This window comes from Lissotriton helveticus, chromosome 4_1 (genome assembly GCF_964261635.1).
Source record: "Lissotriton helveticus chromosome 4_1, aLisHel1.1, whole genome shotgun sequence".
In the NCBI taxonomy this organism is placed as follows: Eukaryota; Metazoa; Chordata; class Amphibia; order Caudata; family Salamandridae; genus Lissotriton; species Lissotriton helveticus.
In genome coordinates, this window is record NC_136063.1 from 802,584,912 (window position 1) to 802,607,381 (window position 22,470).

The window sequence follows — 22,470 nt, forward strand, 5'->3', positions numbered from 1 at the left end:
TAAAACGAAGGGTTCACCACAATAATACAAATCCACCTTAGACATAATTGAGACACTGCTTTCCTCATTTTTAGTTCGGTCAGTTTTAACCAGAGAGCCGCAGTTCCAGAAACATTTACAAAACTGTACCCCAAAAAATGAAATATTACAACATACAAAAAAGGACACGATAAAATTCATAAGCACTCCCGTTTGGAATTCATGCTCCTTTAAAGCAGGCTTCTTTAGAAGCTGAGCACTGAGCAGGTTTACGGTTAAACAAGTTAAGGCTAGTTAGCCTGAGCTGTAAAACTATTCTCTACAGGTAAAGAAATTGCTCCACAGAAGATTTGTTAAAATCAATTCACTCGTTAAGTTAGTGTTTTATTGCTTTACTTTACAAACATTACAGGAATCGATGCAATCAGTAATTAAAACCCAATGGGTGCCAGCAGCTTATCCTGGCATTTTGATTTTACAGTATTAGTACATATAGGTATATTTGTGTTACCCATTTTAAAAATTACAATTCCATAGTCTTTATATAAAGCCCTTTTTAAAAAATGCGATATAACGGGTTTACAGAAAATGTGGAAAATAACAAATTAATGGCACTCCTCTCAGACCCAGTGATTTCTTCGAGGAAATTATGCTTAGTAAGTAGTGTAAACAAGCGGAGTTAGTGTTGAAGTACCAGGTCTTTGTCCTCACCGGGATGACGCAGATTGTCAGACATTGTTACAATCATGATTGTGTGCTGTGGTGACCACACCAGAGAATGGTCGCTGTTGAGCTAAAACCAACAGCCTTAATGCTATACAAGATACTTTAAAATGAATTGAAAAATACTTTTTTTTTAAGGAAAAGGGATGTTAACCCCCCCTTGTTTAAAGCCTTCACATTTTCTACCACGTTTTACTCCGTCATCATTAATCTTCTAATCTGTGCCCATTATGAGCTAAAAAGCAAAAGTGCAATTGTTTGAGTCCCTGAACATGTGACGTTTTAGAACCTTGGCACCCATCACGATTGTAGCATGTGAGCATTGCCTCACAGTGATAGGTTTGTCTTTCAAGATGGACCATGTGTGCCGGATGGATCTAACCAACCACAGATCATTTATAAAAAGAAAAAAAATATCCCCTCCTGATTGTAGAGCATGTTTTCAAGTCTAGCATTGTCTTACCTTGTGAACTTTACAAAAACAAAATTATTTATATTTTTGAACTACCTTCATCATTTTAAAATGGAGAGATGTGGAAACATAAAAAAATAAAACCTTCTCATGATAACTTCCAGTTAGCTTCGTTAAAGTATTACCAGTGCATTACTCCAAGCTCGCTACAAAGTAGTAGTGTGTCATCAGGTTTCTCCGTTCAAAGGCAAATAATTTTTTCCCACATTCTTCTACCCATGTTGAGTCCAAGACAAAGGAAGCTTAAATTAAAGATAGATCCACCAATTATTTGTTGAATTACTTTCTTAAACACAAGCCTTTTTGAAATTTGGAGGTTTTACAGAACTGGAATGGAGTGGTTTGGTCCCATAAAATTCCTCATATTTTGCTATTCCCCATCAAACCTGTATTTTTCTTATATTTTAAATGACATTTTCAGTGCATTTGGTAAGTAGATGGCAGAATTTAAAAAAGGATGCTAATTTGTGCTGCCTTGTAAAATCTCTTTCACTGTTGACATATGCTAAGCTTCCTTGGGACCAGGATGTAGGCAGACAATCACATCATTGATACTTTGTGGTGAAACACTTCAACGGTGGTCCTGTGCATCTGTATTTGAGAGTTCCAGTTTGATTTTAAAATCATGCAGAGTGGCAAATACTTTGTTCCATTGGTTTTGTGAGGATGCCTATGAAAGTCCTTTACTTTTGGCAGATTTGTGCATGTTACACTGCTCGGAGGTTGCCCTATAAATTGTCTCCAGGTTGATACTGTGGTTCTGTAGCTGTGAAATAGTCTTCCAAGAAGGACTGAATATACTCAAATGTAGGCCGCTCATCCGGGTCCTTCTTCCAACATTGCTTCATTAACTCATGCAAAGACTCAGGACAACCCTGTGGGCATGGCATCCTGTACCCACGCTCCACCTGTTCTAAAACCTCCCGGTTCACCATCCCTACAAGAAAAGGAGAAAAAGTAAATTTCTGCTTTCAGGAACATTTGATAAAATATTCCCTACTGTTTATTTTTCAACTGTATTTTCAAGACAAGATTCTGAAAGAGCATCACAGACTTAATTTCCAAGTCGCAGAATATTTAGGGTTCAGTACATATATTTTGTAGCCAGTGATATCATTTATCAGAGTTAGAAAAATTGCAAATATTACATATGACTTTCGAACAACACATTATATTCAGCAAGCTACCTACAACAGGGTCTCTCACATAAAAATCTATCTTTATATGTTACCGTCAGCATTACCTAGGCTGAAGTACGGTCAGTTCTCTCCATAGTCATGCACCCACACCTTTGTTTTCTGATGACAACTTCTTGTGGATGACTATTGTAGTTGCTTCCGTTTACAACAATATGCTAACTTTTTCCGCCCAATATACATTTCACTGTGCTGATCTCCAAAGCCTGTCCAAACTTTGGGTCAAACAGGAAAACGAGTGAGCTACAGAAGTGTCAAGACAATCCAGAGAACCTGGAGTTTAAAGAGTCAGCTAGACCCCGACACATAAAGCCTTTCATATGATAACCTGATCCTCTTCGAATCTGATTATTTGTATCACGGAAATCAAGTCCATATATCTTTTATACAGATCACACTCAACCCGAAGTTATCGGTGAGCTGTACATGAGCACCAGCTACATTAATTAATTTTTAAGAACAGAGAAAGTGATTAGCCCAGAATCACAGGATGTTGAGTCGACACAGATACTCAAACCTGGTTACCCAGATTCAAAGTAGGCCGCTCAAGTAGTTACGCCACATCCTCGCCAGGTGTTTATAAAAAGCAGCATAGGGGAACAGTAAAGAGGAAAGCTTTAAACAAATTAGAAGGCAAGCTTTTGCTCGACACACGCCGAGTGAAAATCAATACGGGCGGTGGTAAGCAACAAACACTGCAAGTATGAAACGAAGCAGGATTTGCCCACAATTACAGGATGTTAAGCCTGCCACCAAGACTCAAAACCTGTTTCCCAGCTTCAAAGTCAGCTGACCAAGCCGTTACACCACATCCTCCCCCAGTGCCTATAAAATGAAGCATAAGGGAACAGTAGAGGCAAGCTTTCAACAAACTAGGAGGCAAGCTTTTCCACTGCACATACTTATGAAAATCACATCAGCAAAACATAGTTCTGTAATCCATGGTGGAAGTTTAAATTGTTGGTGCGATCGTACCTTGGTCATAAATCCGACTCAAAGAGGATGCATTGAAACTTAACTTGTGAGCCGTTATGTTACCTTCACATATGCAGCTGTTATCAAGGAGGGCAAACAAGTCAAGGGAGAAGTAAAGCGTGCTGTACAGTTGGAATAGTAAAGCAAACAACCGGATATCACGGAAGCAACATTCCAGTGGCATGCTCGATCGTAAATAAAACGAGCAAGAAAAGGGAGCAGTAAAGTGCGCCATACAGTTGGAAGGGCATTTTTCAGGGGATAGGTGGGGGGGAGGGGAGTGAAGGCAGGTGGGAGGATGCAGAGCTGTTAAAAGCATGAGCACTGTGTAGAGTGCTGAAAAACAAAGGAAAAAGTAGGTCCTAAAATGGTCATAAAAACAGGAGCAGTGGATGTTTTCAAGAACTTGGTCCATGCTCTGGAGGGAGGGCTAAACACAAGAAGAGGCATGACCATGCATGTAAGGGACAAATGGAGACAAGAATATGAGACAGACTATGGCGCAAGCAAATGGGAAATCTGTGGGCGGGCTGAAGCCCAAAGATTAAACACAACATGTCTCTTCAAGACAGCGTATGCGCTGTCTAGCCATGACCTAAAAAGTGGCAGCTGCATTTTACACAAGCTGAAGGAGACTGATAAGATATTTATTGTAATTGTACTGTAATTTTATTTATATAGAACTTACTACCCCTGGCTAGCTGTCAAAGAGCTTTTAAGAGAGTAGCACGCCACTCTGGAACCCAAAAAGGATTAGTGGTGGATTAGTATAGTGAAATTTGAGTTAATTTGAGAGTTGGACATTTGAGTCTGTTAGTTGGCTTGAAAAGGGTAATGGGGGATAGAAGTGGGAAGAGTCTAGAAACTGTTTCTTGGGGGATGATAGTAGTAAGATGAGGTTTGGGATGAGTATAGGAGAGATGGAGGAGGGTGAGAATCACTAGAAATGGATTACGGAGATCATGTTAGTAAAATTAGTTTTGGGATGAGTCAAAGGAGGGATAGGCGAGGGAATAATTTAGAAGGGTCATTTGGGAGATCATAGTACTAAAATGAGGTTTGGGGTGATCCAAGGAAGGATTGAAGAGGTAAGAGTCTAGAAAGAGTTATTTTGGAGATCATAGTAGTAGAATGAAGTTTGGGAAGAGTCAGAGAGAAGAGGAAGTGGATATATTGAGAGACGTATAGGGTGGAATATAGGGTAGTGCATTGGAGTGTGTCAAAGTTTTTTAACGTTAGGACTAAAGTAATAAATATATAGATACATAAGTACATATTTATATCAAGAAATACACATATCTAAATACATGTAATCAATTTTAATGTTTATATACACAGGGATATTCTGTACATTTGTGCTTGAGTATGTATGGTGGTTTTGTAGTAAAGAGCCAACTCTTGAGTAGTCATCTGATGATACAAAATATAATGAATTCCATAGTTTGGCTTCTTGAACAAAGAAAGATGTGCCACCTATGGTTCTTTTCATGTATCGTGGGATTTTGAGGTGAGGTGTCAATTTGGAGTAGAGGATCCTTTGTTAAATGTATTTGGTGATTTTATTCCCGATGAAAAGCGGTCCCGGTCCATGTATTGCTTTGTGGGTGATACAAAGTGGTTGTATCATCCAAACATGATGAGATAGTTGCCTGGAACACTGATCTGCTCTCTTCAAAGCTGAGGCAAGGAGGCATTTTTTAAGCTCTTCTAAAGGGAGTGACACCAACCAGAGATCTTGTTGACATGCAGGCGGAAGGTGAAACCAGCAATGAATCTCTGATATTAACATCAACATTTTTGGTCATAGTAGCAGTGGGTGGGAGTGTGCCAAGAATCAGGTCTGGAGATTCTTCCATTCAAACACCATCTCTATTTTATCAGCATTCAAATTCAAAAGGGTATTGGTCATCAAACATGGGAATAAAGGAAATCATCTTAGTCTAGATAGACCCTTCACACATTTTAGGCAGAGCCAAAGTACACAGTAATATGAACATTAAGTATTATTTTAAAACAATAAGCATTTACTGTGACCAGACCTAAGAAGGGCCATCTGTACTAAACCCCTTCCTATTGCATTTGCTAGAGAGTTCACAATGGAAAGCCCCTTCCTATTGTATTTGTCAAAAGTTCAAAATGTAGCACCAAGCCTCCCACTTCCTTTGGTGTTTGTCAAGGAGTTCACAATGTAAAAATCCCTACATACCGCATTTGTCAAAGAGTTCACAATGAAAAACCACTTACGATTGCTTTTGTCAGATTTTGCAGTGTAAAACCCCTTCATGTTGCATTCATTAGGGGGTCCACAATGCACAGCCACTTCATATGGTATTGGCAAGCAACTCAATATAAGGTCTCTTCCTCTAATATTTGTGACAGCTCCCAATGCGAAGCTACTTCTTATTGTCTTGGGATTTAACCATGCAGGGCCCATTCCTACTGCCCCTGATCTAGGGTTTACATTTGCCTACAGCCTCACACAGTGTAATACCAATCCATTCCTGAAGATTCATTGGGTTTAACATATGCTTTTCACAAACAATTCAAGCCTTCTTGATTGGGTCATAAACAGATCAAACCTAACCTACAGCATCAGATATACCTGTTCCCAATGAATCTATCAGGCTACAGCCCTGATCATTGGCTTGTTACCGTAACTATGTCCGACGCCCGGTGGAGCTGCTCTGTTCGGCTATTGAGGAGATCGGTCTTGGTTCATCCCCTGACAGTCGCCTACCCAGCCGGACTTTGGGCACAGTTTTTCTCCCCATCTCCCTGTTTCGCCCCCCCAGCCCCCCCCCCATCATATTTGGATTACTCTGCTTTTTCCTTGTCTCCTATCTATCTGATCCCATTCAGCATTGTTTCGTTCTTTGTATACTTCCTTTGCTCCTATCCCCTCTCATCTGAATCTTTCCCCTTGCCTGCTACACCGCCTAGCCCCCTGTCCTTTTGTGCCCTTGTACTAAGCACTCCTTCTCCCCTTATTGGGGAAAGATCCAAGATATATACGCTGGAGTCTCAGCGTGCCCGCTGAGAGAGTCCACAGCGCCAAGGGAGCCACTCACAATTGAGGTATGGTATGGCACCCCTTGCCAAAACACTCCCTCTCCCCTTTTTGGGGAAGGATCCAGTAAGTAGGCCTTGGAGTCTCAGAGACCCCTCTGAGAGAGTCCACGGCGCTTAGAGAGCCTCTCGCAACAGAGATGGGGAAATTATACCACTCCCCCTGGGATCACAGCTTACTGGACTTTGGGCGCAGCTTTGACTTGTCTACCGGTTTGTGTCCCCATCACCCTCCCCCTCCTCTTGCCATGCTGTGTCTCTAACCCTCCCCTCCTCCATTCGGTCTACTTCCCCTGCTCCTACCCCCCCCCCCCCCCTCCTCGGACTATCTCCCCTTGCCTGCTTTTTCCCTTACCTATATGTTCCTTTTCTGTTTGTCTCAACCTTACTTGTCACTATGTTGCCATGCTCTATTAACTGTGCAACCTTTGTAAAGATGTAACCTGCAATTATTGTCCGATACTCATGTAAAGAGCTCTGATACCTCCGGGTCTAGCCAGCACTATATCAAACCTTTAAATACATAAATAACAGAGGCCTACCATACTAAACATAATCTGTGCCATACAAGCACTCCTTTTCAGTGGAAGCACACAACTTCTGTCCAATCAAATCCAGCAAGGCTGAACATAAACAAGTGGACGGATCCTAAGTCCCTCTCCAAGTAGTGCTTCTTAAAGCTTTTTTGTTGGTCATATAATGTCGGGCAAGAGTTGTGCTGTCAAGCCAGACCTAACCAATGTTACCTGTTGGGTGGGATGAGTGTATTAGGAGGCAATACATTCCCATAGAGAAATATAATAGGAGTCATTTGCATCACCGTTATTAGATCATTATGATACAATATTTCTACAAGGCAACAATGAAAATCATATTAGGAGAAAAATTTGTGAAGTTATAATGACAAACTTAAATGAAATATCACTCTTTTATTTACCAAGCAAAGTGACTGGAACAGCCAATCCCAGTCAGAGCACAAGATTTCCAGTCCTTACTCTTTGAGGCACCTCTACAGTTTGTAACAAATCCCTTATGTCTTATGCTTCCTCCAAGATCTAAGTGTTGCACCTAAATTTGATTTTCATACTGTACAGGCAAGAGAAGGCACATCCAATGCCCACTTTCTTCAACACAGAGTGATGCTCAAAAAATCCCCCTCTCTTTTGCACCAATTCCCAGGTAAAGGAGAATTGTTGACACTGTAACGTGACTAATTAGTTCTTCATAGACCACTGGGAATGACACTGTCCAACTTTATAATTTTGGGAATTCATGCATCGAGCAATTGCTCATTCCTCTATGAGGATAAGGGTCTTTATGATCCTCCTTAGTTTGCTTTCTTGATCATCATTCCATTTTGACAGCATTTCCATTTCCTTAATGGTGAGCCACGTTGGCGCACTCTATATTGTAGAGATTGGTTTCAGATTCTCTCATAATCTGCTTATATATCACTCTTTATCCTACCAATCTCTGCAAGGATGAGATATTTGCCCGTCTTGGTTGACTGGATACTTTTGCACCTGGAGCTTACGTTTTTTATTATTGTCTTCATACCTTTTGCAGACTCAGTTTTCAGAGCTGACTAGATGCGACCGTTCTTAAAAGAAGAGATTTGGCCTGGGAACGGAAACTGGAAAAAGGTGTACTCTTGTACGGAACTTTTTAATATTAGATCTGAATATTGATGCTTAATGTTGCAGTTTTTTGGGTTCTTTTGCAGGGACCCCTTCCACAAACCTTTGCAGTTATTTAAAAATGATAGTACCAGGATCCTCATGATTGCCATCTCATAAAAGGCTAGAAGAGAGGGCAGTAGCCTGAGCCACATATCATTGTAGAGCACTGTCAGAATATCTTCTCTGGAGGCCACCATTTATCGGTTGAATGTGAACCCCCAATGGATGGTCATGAAGTAAAGAACTGGGACAACATCAAAATGTGTAGTTTGGAAACTGCCCCTCCAGAGGCCTGCTGGGATAAGGGAGGCAGTAAATACATTGCTAGTTCAAGACACATTTTGGGCCTGCTGCTCGCTTTTTCATGACTGGTTTTATAGTCACATTATTGAACCCATTGGGACTAAAGCCTGCTTGAAAGATACATTAAGGGCCTCTTTCAAGTCCTTTGGGAGAAATGTTGCACTATGGTCTTTCATGAGTAGGAATCTCGTGGAGAGGGTAATGTTGTCAAGGCCTTGAAGCACTTATGATTGACTTCTAGACTTGAAAAAGTTTGAGTTACTTCTACCTGTGGAGATAGGGGGAGGGTTGGTGGGTAGAGAGAATGACATTTCTAAACAGTCTGAAGAGACTCTCAGATTGTAGCTATAGTTGCTATTCTTTGTCAAAGAACAGTTTCAGGTTTCTGAGTGGAGCACAGAGAGTTCCTAGTGCTGCTCTTTAATGATGTTCCAATTGTTTAATCATTTGCGTGTTTAGCTGGTAGTCTTCCTAATAAATTTGGCATACTATGCTTTCTTGTAGCTACTGGATTACCTCAAAGTTAGTCTCTGGTGTGTGTATGGTAATGTTGTAAAACTAATTGCACCCTTTGTTAATTTTGTTCCAAAGGAGAAAAAATACCTTATTCCTGTCACAGTATGATGGAAATAATCACTTAGCAGCCTTTCAAATTAAAGGGAAATGGTAGAACTGTAAGGAGACTATGGTAACTTATAAATACATTTTGTAAGAAGGCCCATCAATAATTTTAGCAACAAGTAGAGGAGGGCTTGTGAGAAGCCAAAAACTGAGACAGAAGTTAATCTGCTAGATTTTATTTTTACAGTTTGCATGAAATACTTGTAATTCTATGTCCGGACTGAAGGCGAGGATTACGCTCTTCTTTCTTTGTTTTATTGATACAGCACCCATTTACAAGTAAGTAATTAATTCCCAAAAATAACTCCAGCTTATTCCCTGAGGGAGTATAGTGTGGAGGTCTCCTAACTGATTATGCACGTTCAGAGGGCCAATAATAGTGCCAGGCCCTGCAGGACACAGAGCGCCCACTGAAAATACCTAGGACAGATGGACTCGCCTGGGCAGGTGTGCTTGAGCATAATGTTGGGATCCCGCTAAGCACTGATAGTGCAGCCCCCTTGGGGGGCATAGAAGCTCCAGGTTTGAGGGGCACTAACCAGCAGTTTGCAAGCATCCGGCAGCGGCACTATCAGTTTCAAGTAATTGAATGTGCGTGCCGGCACAGGGGTAGTGAGACGTGCTGAGCGCAAGTGATTATAAGGCTCCACTTAGTGGCCAGAGGCCAACACCGCAATGGCGCCAGGCCCTGCAACGTGGCAGCTGAACTGACAGCGGCTGCAGAGGAGCAAAATGGGTTCCCGCAGCTGCACAATGTAAAGCTAAACACACACAGAGCAAAATAGTCAGTAAATCACCATAAACATCAAAGTGGCCGAAGGCACTTAACTCTGCTGCTGGATCAGCAAAGAAAGAGGATGCAGCAACGTGGGACTATGGAGGGATCCTGGTCTCGTCTGATTGGGTGTTATTTATTGAACAGTGACTTTTTCCCTAAGCGTTATGGGAAATGGAGTGGTTATAAATGGCTGCTGTATCAATAAACAGAAGAAAGGACGGTGTCTTCCTCGCCTCCTTGTCCTTAACAGAATTGAAACTTTCCGTTAAGATAGCTAGGACATTTTCCATTCCTCTGTAAAGAAGATGAACAATCAAGAAGTCTTTCTCATACTTTGCGCATAGACAGTGAAGCAATGTGCAGAAGGTAATACGGCTAGCCCCCCCCCCCCATATCTTCTCCCTTATTGCATGTAAAAGTTTTGCCCAAATAACGAACTTTACATCTCTCCACCTGCCCTTACACCTGTATTCCTCATCCATGAAATGCTCCTACTTTATGTAGTTACTTCTAACTTTATTTACGGTGTACTGCATTCCATGCTCTCTAATTTGAGGACTCGCACTACCTTGAGAGAGGCGAAGACCCTCCAAATAAAAACACAGGAAGTGGCTTCATGGCAGAAGCCATTGACCTAATAAGAGGCTTGAACCTGGTCAAATAAAAGACAAGCATTGGCATAGCCAATAGGCCTCGCCTTTGGGACCTTATAAGTGCTTGGGTATGCAGCACATAATCCTGGGTGGTGTGCCGCCAGATATTGAATAGCTAGACAATTACTATTTTTGCCATTCACAAAGCGCATGAGAAGCAGCTCGCTCCCAAGGCCATATACTTACTGGTACAACAGGGTGCGAGGGCCTGCAGCAGCCATCTTGCCGTGCAGAAATAATGAGCACAACCTTTTGAAGTGGCCGTCATGCCATTCCCAGAAGGCATCAGCATTGTCCCAATGGTCATCAAGTTGAAGACCGGGGAGGGGTCTCTTTGGTGGAAGTGGGAGGGAAAGAAATCAGAAGCACAAAAATTGCACACACATTTTTTTCACTAAATACTGGGAAAAAAATAATTGACAGCTGCATATTTAAGTTGGAAACAAATCTTTTCATGTATGTCCACAAACACATCAATTGTTACATGCGATTATTCAAGTGGTGAGATGGGTTTTTGGGGAGGTTTGTAGTTTGCTCTACACAGGACTGTTCTGCTGTGGCTCCTTATGTCACTCTGACAGAATGTGCCCTACTTATCGCTCTGCAGATGTGAGCAATGCCTTCTGTGCTACCACAACACTGTTAATATGTGACCATCCTGTTCTCTTAAAAGTGCCCTTGAGTTCATAAAAGCTTTTGAAAACAAAGTTTTGTGATAGTGGCTTTTTAAAACAAGTCACACCGTGAAATTCTCTGACTTTGTAGTCAGACTTCCTTTCCTTGTGTCTGGTGGCAGAGGCATTCCCCAACTGCATTCCTGCAACGGATTTTGTAGCATTCCCAAATTAAAGGGCGGTCGCAAACCAGTTTTGAACCAAAAATGCAGAGACATGTCGAACTGAAAAAGTGAAACAAAACAATGGAAGTTTATTAGCATTACCACAATCAGGAGGGACGAGGAGGTACAGTGTCGGTGTAAGTTGCCCTGCCTCGCCGATGTTTGTAAATTGGGTTGTTTATCTTAATTTTAAAGAGCCCACAACAATAACCCAGCCCTTCCAGAGGCTGTTTTGTGCATGTCTGGGGCGTACCCAAGCATTGATGACACAGGCTGGGGAAAGAACAGGCAAACACATGGCAATAAACTGGTCACTCACAGCTTTATCACAGATCAAGAGGAAAGACCGTAAATCACCCGGAGGAGATGATAGAAACCAGGTGCCTCTCAAAGCAGCCATCGCTGGCTACCACTGGGCTTTCTGCTCTCTTCTGCCAACACAGGAACTGCCTTTCCTTCAGTGCAGTTCCTGCCGTTGCTGCCGTTAACTTTTCTTAATACCCAAGCCTCGCGGAACCCGCTCCGCGGGTCCCGCATCGCCCCGTGGATTGAGGGCTTGACTCTTGTGGTGCCTGAGGGTGTGCGACAGGGCAGGGCTGCGAGCGTGGAAACCGAGACTCGCTTTCCCAGGAGTCCCGGTTATTCCACTGGCCGAGTGACCTGGCCCGCTCTCCCTGACCGCCCCGCCCACCTTCATCCAGCTGAAAAGGCGAGGACGCCGTAGCATCGTGGGATTCCCTGGACCTTTGCCTTTCCTTCAGTGCAGTTCCTGCCGTTGCTGCCGTTAACTTTTCTTAATACCCAAGCCTCGCGGAACCGGCTCTGCGGGTCCCGCATCGCCCCGTGGATTGAGGGCTTGACTCTTGTGGTGCCTGAGGGTGTGCGACAGGGCAGGGCTGCGAGCGTGGAAACCGGGACTCGCTTTCCCAGGAGTCCCGGTTATTCCACTGGCCGAGTGACCTGGCCCGCTCTCTCTGACCGCCCCGCCCACCTTCATCCAGCTGAAAAGGCGAGGACGCCGTAGCATCGTGGGATTCCCTGGACCTTTGCCTTTCCTTCAGTGCAGTTCCTGCCGTTGCTGCCGTTAACTTTTCTTAATACCCAAGCCTCGCGGAACCCGCTCCGCGGGTCCCGCATCGCCCCGTGGAACCCGCTCCGCGGGTCCCGCATCGCCCCGTGGATTGAGGGCTTGACTCTTGTGGTGCCTGAGGGTGTGCGACAGGGCAGGGCTGCGAGCGTGGAAACCGGGACTCGCTTTCCCAGGAGTCCCGGTTATTCCACTGGCCGAGTGACCTGGCCCTCTCTCCCTGACCGCCCCGCCCACCTTCATCCTCCTCCTTACGGCCGTATAAAGACGTAAGAGCACCGCTGCGCGGGAGCGCCCGGGGCTAAGCCCGGGCCCTCTGTGGCCCTCAGAGGCACGAAAAGGCCAGGCAAGGCCACCTCCCTGACACTAGCTGTATCGAGCTGCTAAGGTACTGCATACGTTGATCCCTTGTCAAGTACGCGCCCACATTATGATATGAGCTGATTTTAAAAGTGTTTTATGTTGCATGATAGTTACACCCCGCCGCCTTGTTAACACTGCGCAAATTCAGCAGTGCTAACCCCTTGAGAACCCTCGAAAACCAGTTGTAAACATGGGGAAAAAATTGGTTCCTGCAGCCACTGAGCCACTCAATACTCTAGATTCATATTTAGTACAAGTGGTCAGCAAGATTAACAATGAGAGAAGGCAATCCCTAGGTTTGAGCCAATCGCCAATTTTGCTTCCAGAAAGCCCTCCCTCAAGTGCATTAAGCGTATTAATGCCCGACATACCGTTAGAAAACCCTCCTATAAACATATCAGATCCTAATCCTCAAGAAAATGGCAACGAGGACGAAGACTCAGACCCACCAGCAGATTTGTCAGTAAACGTAGCCTCTGACTCCAACCACCACATAGATACGGTAGACTAAGTCCTATCACCACAGCTGCCTGTTGTACGAGCTGTGAGAACCTGTAGAAAATTTCAGGCAAAGCGTGCGGGGAGACAGCAAGGCAGGAAAAAGCTGGCCACACCACCAAGTCGTGAAGGGAAAAATGGGGAGCTGGATGTCGACGTGGAGTCAAGACGCATAATTGATGATGATCTATTTAATAGGATTCAAGATATGATAGATATGAAAATCAGGACAATTATTAAGCCTTTGATCGGGAAACTGGACAAACTAACCTTTGAGGTAAAAAAGCTGGGTGGGGCACAAAGTAAGTTGACTGAAGAGGTGGAGAACTTATCTACTCTCGTCACAAAACTGGTGGTCACGGACACGGAGGACTCCCCAATGGAAAGTTTAACACAGACTATCCCACAAGGGCAGCCACCACCATTGCGACCATTACCTGCGCCTAGTCAGGAAATAGTAGGAGACTCCCCTATTGTCCCGTCAGTCGCCCCAGCAGGATTGCAACAAGAGGATGACTCAGTCCAATTTATCCTGGAAGCCTCACCAGTAGTCCTTGTATTGGCAAACGTCCCTGCTCTATCACAAGATAAAACAGAATCTAACCAAGGTCTAAAGGATAAAGTGTTACACTGGCTCACCAATAATATGCATATGGCATATCAAGGGCCAGATCAACTAGCGGGGGATATTGTTATGACAAGGAGGGTATCATGGATTGGGAACAAGCCAAAAAAGTTTAAGGGGGACTGTGTAATCTTAAACTTCGCTAACGCAGAGGTACTCCCAAATATCCTGTCCAATATCTTTCCACCCCAACGACGAAGTGGCTCCATAATTCCCCTCACCCTAAAATTCTTTTATAATGAGATCCAGTTTTCTACCTTCCCCAACATCCCCAGACCTAAGAGACATATAAATACCATTAGCTGGGGAGGGGATACTAGATCCCGATACAATAATGGCCGCTTTCAACCTACGATCAATTATGAGACAGGAAGACTTAATTACCCGATCGAGCCAAATGCCAGAGTAACTATGGTACATGGGCCCACTACAAATGGTTGGGGTCCCGGCCCACAGGGATATGAACATAGAGGTCGGGGTAATGGGTTCATATCCCGGATGGGAAACGACCAGTCTATGATACATCCAAATACCCCACGTCCCATGTGGAACACAACAGCTAGTGGATGGGGCCAGGTAGCTACCCCTTTTGACTGGGGATTTGGTATGGGGAACAGGTATGGCCCTTTATCTAACTTAAATGACTGTGATTGACTCACGGACAGAATTGATTTGGCATCCGATGCTCTGAATATGCCACCACCTAAGAGAGGTCAACACATCAATGGTCAAGATCTAGCCAGTCCACCCGCAAGGTAGTGATAGAGGGTCAAGTCACATCAAAATGTGACTATTTTCCTACACTAAACTGGCCGGAGGTTTGCGCAAATCAGAGCCTGATCAGTGATAATCCACAGAGTCCCTTGGAAGTGGGAATTAATGAGGGGATACAATTGCCACTATCAGTTGTAGGGGCTTTGGTGGGGAACCAAGAACTTAAGAAACCCACTGATTCCTGCAAGATTGTAACCTGGAACGTAGCAGGCCTAAACGCCAAACGACAGGATAAGGCTTGGTCAAGTTTTGTCTTAAACCATCATATTATTGCTCTCCAAGAAACCTGGGACACATCCACCAATCTCTGGTGGGATGGGTTCACTAGTTTTACTAAGCCAGCTGTCCCCAGTCGCATGGGAAGAGCCAAGGGAGGCCTTGTAATCTTGTTCTCTTTAGACTTAAAGGGAAGTTATAGGCAGATTAGCACCGATTCCCACAACATCCTAATGATTGAAAGGGTGATTAACAACGCCAGCAGGACCATATACATACATTTCTATAACTCAGGGAACAGTGACTACAGAGGGTGCAATGTTGCTAATTTAGATAGCATTTTAAAAACAGTAAGCCAGAATATCAAGCATGTTTTTGAGTTCATATTATTAGGCGATTTTAATATTCATTTGTGTAACCTAGCCTGTATGGGAAGTAGCGATGATGATGATGGGGATGCGGGTCCACAGGGACCCCACTTTGAACATTCTACAGAAGGAGAGGAGCTAGAAGAACTACTTGCTAATTTTGATTTGTACGAACCTGACGGGGGTTTGAGACTGCCAACTTTTATGGGTGCCCAACAAGGCACAGTAATAGACTATATTTTTGTCTCACTGTGGAAAAGTAAATTTTGCCATGTTATATGTGCCTACGTGTTCCCCATATTATGCTATATGTGCATGATCGATATGCATGTATCCCCCTATGATCGATTAAAGACGCAATTATAGTTGTGTCCAACTCTAGTATGCCAGTTTCCAGTTTTCATGAAAGCAACGAGTATTAGGCCTATGTTGCCACATTTTACAGTGTGCACGTTAATTCATTGAATTGTCCCCGTTTCTAGGCCTCAAAAGGGCCCGGACACCAGATTCAAGCTCCAGTTTCCTGAACCCACTCCGAGGAGCGATACAGCCCCCACCTGCATCCCTGACCCTTCACTTACTTCCTGCCTCGCAGTGCCCGGCCCGGCCTGGCTCTGCCTGCCAGTCTGCCAAGAGTATGTTATGCTTCTAGTTATCAGTCCAGCCCTCCTTCTCTGCATTCCTAAGCTACTGAATCGCATCAATAGTTCCAGCTATGGTCTAGCCTTTCTGTCTCCATGTAAGAGAAATACTGTATTAATATTCATAGAATATTCCTAGCACACGCAATACATGTAGAATTATGCATGCACCAGTCTTAGGGTCAAGTAGCCTTTGCCCTGATAACTTTTGGATTCTATCAACATGTACTCCAAACACCAGATACTAGATATGCCATAGGTACATGTCGCCCTGACACCGCAGACTTTTAGTCTCTTCTTCTAGTGCAGAAGTCATAGCCCCCAGTTCTTCCTGGTAACACGTCATTGCCCGTTTGCGCGCACCACTAGGTTAAAGGTCCCAGCTGCTCAGGTAGCCCCCTCCATGTTTCCGCCCCATTTATGACACTTCTGTGACGTTTACATCACATGTCTATGTATACGCCCTGTACACGCCTTCTTGTTACATCATTTTGTCCTTATCTTTCGCGACTGCTACGAGTTACGCCTACTGCTACGCCTACTGTATTGAATGTAATGTAATTGTTTTAGTATATATACTGTGTACTGTTACTGAAAGTTACCCATGTCCCCAGATCCTGCCCCCGGCAGCTGCATCCATTCTATTTCCGTGCAGGCTATCCCGTTCCTGTCCCTTCCCTTATGTCTGATTAAAGCCTGTAAGACTCAAGATACCTCGAATCCTGTCTCTTATTTATTGAGCTATCTGTTTTATTCACTGTATTCAAAAATAGTACCGGTAATTAATTATTTATTTACCACATAATGGCGCCCGAATAGGGACTTGCCCTTTCCCCATGCGCCGGCGAAGCCACGCAGGCCCCCTGACCCTCTGCAGCCGTGACGGAACCATACCGTGCACGTGCAGATATTTCTGCTTCAAGTATCCCTCAGGCCCACGGAGGAGACGGAGGTTGCGGTCCAGCATCCAGACGAGGCGGTGAGGAACGCGGCGAGTCCCGACCAGAGCCCAAGCCGAGAGTACAAGGTCCGAGGTATCCGGAGGCCCACCTGTAACTGAAGTCCAAAGTTCGTAGTCCGACGTCGTAGCAGTCCAGTCCAGTCCGAGGCCTTCCGTTCTTGCTGCCCGGTGAGTACAGTTGCTGGGGTAGTATCTAGACAGGGTCAAATAATTTGTCTCTGGTCCAGTGGGTTTGGGTACGCAGATCCAGCACGAAGTGTTCACCTAGGTGGACATGGGTCCTGACGTGTCTCTTTATGGGACCGGTATGTTTCGTACTGTTTTAGCAGTGCATCTAGTAATTCTAGTAAGTTCCGTTCTCGAGAAATTCATGTTTCAGTTCTCAGTATACCAGGTAATATTTCTGTCCGAACTGTTATTCTAAATGTTATTTAATGTGTTTTCAATGTCGTGGTATGAGTGATTTGTTTTTCTAGTCATTACTGTGTTTATCGTGTATTGTATTGTGTTCGGATTCAAGTCTAAGCATGCCTCTGTTCTCTAAGTTACGTCAGTTAAAAACCCGAAAAGGGTTACTCGAGGAAGCAGTTCCTGTCCCGCCTAGGGACAGTCCAGGACATTTTATGTATCACAAGCATGGCTTAGATGCCATAATATATCTAGACTTATGGGCGGACTATACCAAGGAATTAGAACAGCAATATAGATGGCCCGTATCAGGTACATGGGATGCCGAGTGCATCATGCGAGTAGAAGAAGCATTATGGAAAAAGAAAGCCAGACAGTCCCAGAAAGATGCCATCGAGTTATGGCGCAAAGAATCTCATAAAAGAACCGAAAAAGAAATCAGGAAAACAGAATTAAGTAGAGAATCCTCAGAAAGAGCCCAAGAAAGGGAATTAATCGAAGTAGGTGAACGAGTTAAAGCAGAACAGTCAGACAGACAGAGAAATGCCCTTGTTAAGGGTATGTATCCTCTCCTTGCCGAGGGCTTGCCAAAAGCAACCCCGGAAGCACCATGTAATTTTCCGCCACCATTGGTCCCGATTAAGCTACGTCACAAACCGACCGCAGCTGATATTTTTCTCTCGTCCTATTTGGACGATACAGTCCCAGAATATGCAAATCCTGTTCCGCCTGCTCCCGTAAATAATGTAATTCCTGTTCCTCCAGCCACCGGGGCCGTGGGTACGGTTCACGTTACAGCACCAGTTACAGCATCCGTTATAGCACCCCCGGCCCAGCCGACAGTACATGTACCTGCTACATCAGTCACTCTACCAGCACGTACAGTACCCACCGACGATTCCAGTTTAGGAGCCGCGGGGGGAGATTCTCCTGGTACCCCGCCTCAACACAAACGTATGACGCTACATGAACTAGCGTTACAGCGTACGCCAAAAGTGAATACATTCACAGATATCAAGCGAGCACTTACCGAATGTCGTTATGATCCAGTTCCAGGTGATGGTACCATGGTCATATATTCATTACGTTTAAGACGGGTGACCGACTATTTGGACACCCTGCCCGATATGAGAGAACATCTAGACAGAATATATCGTTTTATCCGTACAGGAGTAGATCCAGAAAGTATTCGCGACGCCATGGCTCAAAGAAAAGTCGAGACCCAGCTCATGCTTTTAAAGTTTTTCATTAACTGTTTAATAAGAGAACAAGATTGTCCGGAAAAAGATCAAGAAGAAATGAAAGTCCTGACCAGGTGGAGTGACCATATAGCCGAGGGAAGACATAAGACACAAAATTGTATAGAGAGTATGTACAAGAAAATTCGTAGGGAAATAATAAAGTTACACGAGAAACGAGAAGCAATACAAGTAAACGTGAAAGAAGACAACTCTTTTTCTGAAGAGGTAGACGACGAGAATCCCTCCAGAATAGCGTATGTAGGTAGAACTAGATTTCCCGACCGACATTCACGCCTAGATCACAAGAAAGTTTTTCCTCCTCCAGCACCAGAACAGTGTTCTCTTGAGCAAGTATTCCAAGCTACCGATCACATTCTGAAATCACGAATAGGCTATAGTGAGCTCAGTACAATGCATGAACAAGAACTAGCCCGATCAGCAGTCCGATGGACTACTGATTCTACCACTTTTCCAGACGAAATAGTGGCACAAATGTTTCTGAAATTGCCCCCAGCCGAGCAGCGACTGGTGGGTATGTATATGATCCAGCACCTCATTACACTATATGAGGAACAACATTCTGATCCAGGTCCTCTACATGATGTATTGAACGAGTTACTCCAGTATAGATGGAGAGGTCTAGGTACCGATTTAATTAGTGTCATTCTAGAACAGCGCCACAAATATCGAACGTTTCTGAATCCACATTTTGTTCACGTCTCACCCCCAGAAAGTAAATCATTTTACATAGATAGACAGAATCCGTTACGAGAAGTACACCCAGTTAGGACAACGGGTGGTGATCTAGAACGAGTATTTGTTTACACCCCTATCACAAAGATGGAACTCTTAGAAATGAAGAAGTTAATTCCCTGTCACGATAATGATCCAGCAGGGTTCCATCGTGAATTAAAAGACATGCTCCGTATGGGAGAATACACGTATCCTGATATCATTAAAATGTTAAAGGTCCTGTTGCCCGCGGGCATATATGAAAAACTCAAGGAAAAAGAATGGGGGGTGGGAGAGAAAAAGATAGATTGGACAGCTCTAGAAGGTGAAGATAATACACGAGTACCAGGTACCGGTCTTGGGGGGAAAGCTAAAGAATTGCCCGAGTTATTGATACAAGTTTTGCCAAGATTACTAGCCACGAAAAAGGAAGATTGGGATGCCATTTCAGCTTGTAAACAGAAACAAGATGAAGACACTAGTGATTTTTATTCTAGATTTGAAAAATGTTTTATTGTTAATAGTGGTCTGAAAACAAGTAGTGAATCATACCCTCATCTTTTTGTTACCAAACTAGTCGAGAATTCAAGTCCACAAGTTAAAAATCGAGTATTGAAAGTCGAAAGTACGTGGCAAGCTAATACTCCGTCACAGATGTTACAAATGCTCCAGTATCACCAGAACAGAATCAGGGAAGAGCAGGAACACGAAAGGAGACGTATGAAAGACACGAAAATGAAAGTATTAGTTGCACAATCTGTTCCACAAGACAGTCAGAAGAGGGGTCCGAATCAAGGCAGTCATCCTACAGCTCCCGTTAAAGGGACCTGCAATTACTGTAAACAGCCAGGTCATTTTATAAACGAGTGTGCAGTTCTGAAACACAACATAGCTACTGGTAAAACTAAAGAGAGACCACGTCCGCCTAGACAAGAACAAGTTTCACAGACTTCTCAGCCACCACAGAACGCACAACAGACAGTTACAGTACCGCAGCCTATCGCTGCAACACAGCATGTTACACAGCAGATGTACCAGTATGCACAGACAGAGTATCCAGATTATCAGCCGTATTCATGAAACAGCCTAGAGAGGGAGGTAGGCTTGCCTCTCATCGAGATACCTGTAGATCAAGAGGGTCCCTATGTACACAGTCAAGTATTAGGGAAAGACAGAAAGTTGCTGATCGATACAGGGGCAAGTAGGACTACCATCAGTTATGACGAGGTTCCAGGGGCTCCGCTCTCAGGCTCTAGAAATGTTTCCCTTGGATTTTCAGGAAAGCCTATTGTTAATGAAATATCGAAACCAGTTACTCTAGAAGTCGGTCCATTGTCCCGAACTACTGATTTGTTACTCACGAAATCTTGTCCAGAAAATTTGTTAGGCATTAAGACATTGAAAGAATTAGGAGCAGTCATTTGTTGTTCCCCAGAGGGGGTCCGCCTGTTCTTGAGGGACTTTAAAGGTCATTATGTATTACGAGATTTTGATCCAAGATTATTGAATGTACCACAGCATTTATGGGCGCAAGGTCCAACTGATGTAGGTTGTATGCATATCACACCCCATCGTGTGACTCTCAAACAAGGTGTTGTATTACTACGAATCAGACAGTACAAATTGCCACCTGAGGCTGTAGCAGCCTTATCCAAAATTATTGACGAGCTTATTGCCCAAGGAGTGGTTGTAGAAACTGACTCCAATGTATGTAATTCTCCTATCATTCCAGTCCTGAAACGTACTGATCCAAATGCACCTCCCGTATATCGATTAGTGATTGACCTTCGAGAACTTAATAAATGTATCATACCCCAGTACCCAGTAGTCCCAGATATTTCATCCCTCTTGACAGCCATTGATTCTGAAGCTACGTTCTTCACAGTTATCGATCTCAAGAACGCATTGTTCAGTGTCCCCATTCATCCAGACAGCCAGTTCCTTTTCGGTTTCTGTTTAAATGGAAGAAGCTATAAATTCACACGAGCTCCTCAAGGTTTTACAGAAAGTCCTAGCATTTATAGTCAAGCACTTAAGAGACAACTAGACAGTATTCACATGCCAACTGACACTGCCCTGCTCCAGTATGTCGATGATCTACTGATCACAGCCCGTTCTGAACGTGATTGCGAGCGAGCGTCACTTACAGTTCTGTATTTTCTGGCCGAGATGGGGCACAAGGTGTCCCCTTCCAAATTGCAATTCTGTGTCCAGCAAGTGGTCTACTTAGGACACTTACTGTCCAAGAGGAGTAGGCAGTTGACACCTGACCGTATCCAGTTAATAGCACGTCTTCCACAGCCCAAGACACAGAAGGAGGTGCGAGCTTTTATCGGCCTCACTTCTTACTGTAGACAATGGATTCCTCAGTATGCATTTCTAGCCAAGCCACTGATACAGTTAACGACACAGGAGGCAGCCACATCGACTGTCCTCCCTTGGACCCAGGAACATACACTTGTTTTTAATGAGTTAAAGAAAGCCTTATGCCAAGCACCTGTTCTAGCAACACCGAACTACAGTAAGCCTTTTACACTTTTTGTCACAGAACGTGATGGTACTGCATTATCTGTTCTTACACAAGATCAAGCAGGACAATACAAGCCATGTGCTTATTTTTCGAGCACATTAGATCCAGTGGCCCAGGCTCTGCCTGCATGCCTCAAGTCAGTTGCAGCCACAGCTCTAGCTATCAGACAAAGTGATTCCATAGTGTTAGGACACTCCCTGACAGTACAAGTTCCACACTCCGTGGAAGTTCTTTTAAACCGAACCCAGACTCAGCACTTGACAATTGCACGTTTAACAGGTTATGAACTGACACTGTTTCAGCCACACATAGAAATCAGACGCTGCAATATTCTAAATCCTGCTACACTGTTACCGTCAGTTACTTCAAATCCTGCCACACATGACTGTGTGGAAGTTGTTAACACTGTGTCAAAGCCAAGACAAGATTTGACAGACATTGCATTACCTGATCCCGACCTGACACTTTATGTGGATGGTTCATGTATGAGAACAAGTACAGGAGAACTAGTAGCCGCGTATGCAGTGACTACTGACACCGAAGTTATAGAAACACATCGTATTGACACCCTGTCTGCTCAAGCAGCAGAGCTAGTCGCTCTGACCCAAGCCTGCATACGTGCCAAGAACATGAAAGTAAACATATACACAGATTCACGTTATGCATTCGGAGTCGTACACGACTTTGGAGTGCTCTGGCAGGAACGAGGTTTTATGACTTCTCATGGAACCAAGATCCAGCAT

At 44.0% G+C, this 22,470-nt stretch overlaps 1 protein-coding gene across 2 annotated transcripts in view; it reads right to left on the reverse strand.

Annotated features, from left to right (window-relative positions):
- Positions 1-328: 328 nt before the first annotated feature.
- The window catches only part of YES1 (YES proto-oncogene 1, Src family tyrosine kinase), a 307,066-nt gene continuing 284,924 nt past the window's right edge, over positions 329-22,470 (reverse strand). For both annotated transcript variants that reach the window (XM_078687455.1, XM_078687456.1), the window contains exon 12: positions 329-2,111. In XM_078687455.1, the coding sequence (XP_078543581.1) occupies positions 1,903-2,111 (209 nt within the window). In that variant the 3' untranslated portion in view covers positions 329-1,902. The remainder of the gene's footprint in view (positions 2,112-22,470) is intronic.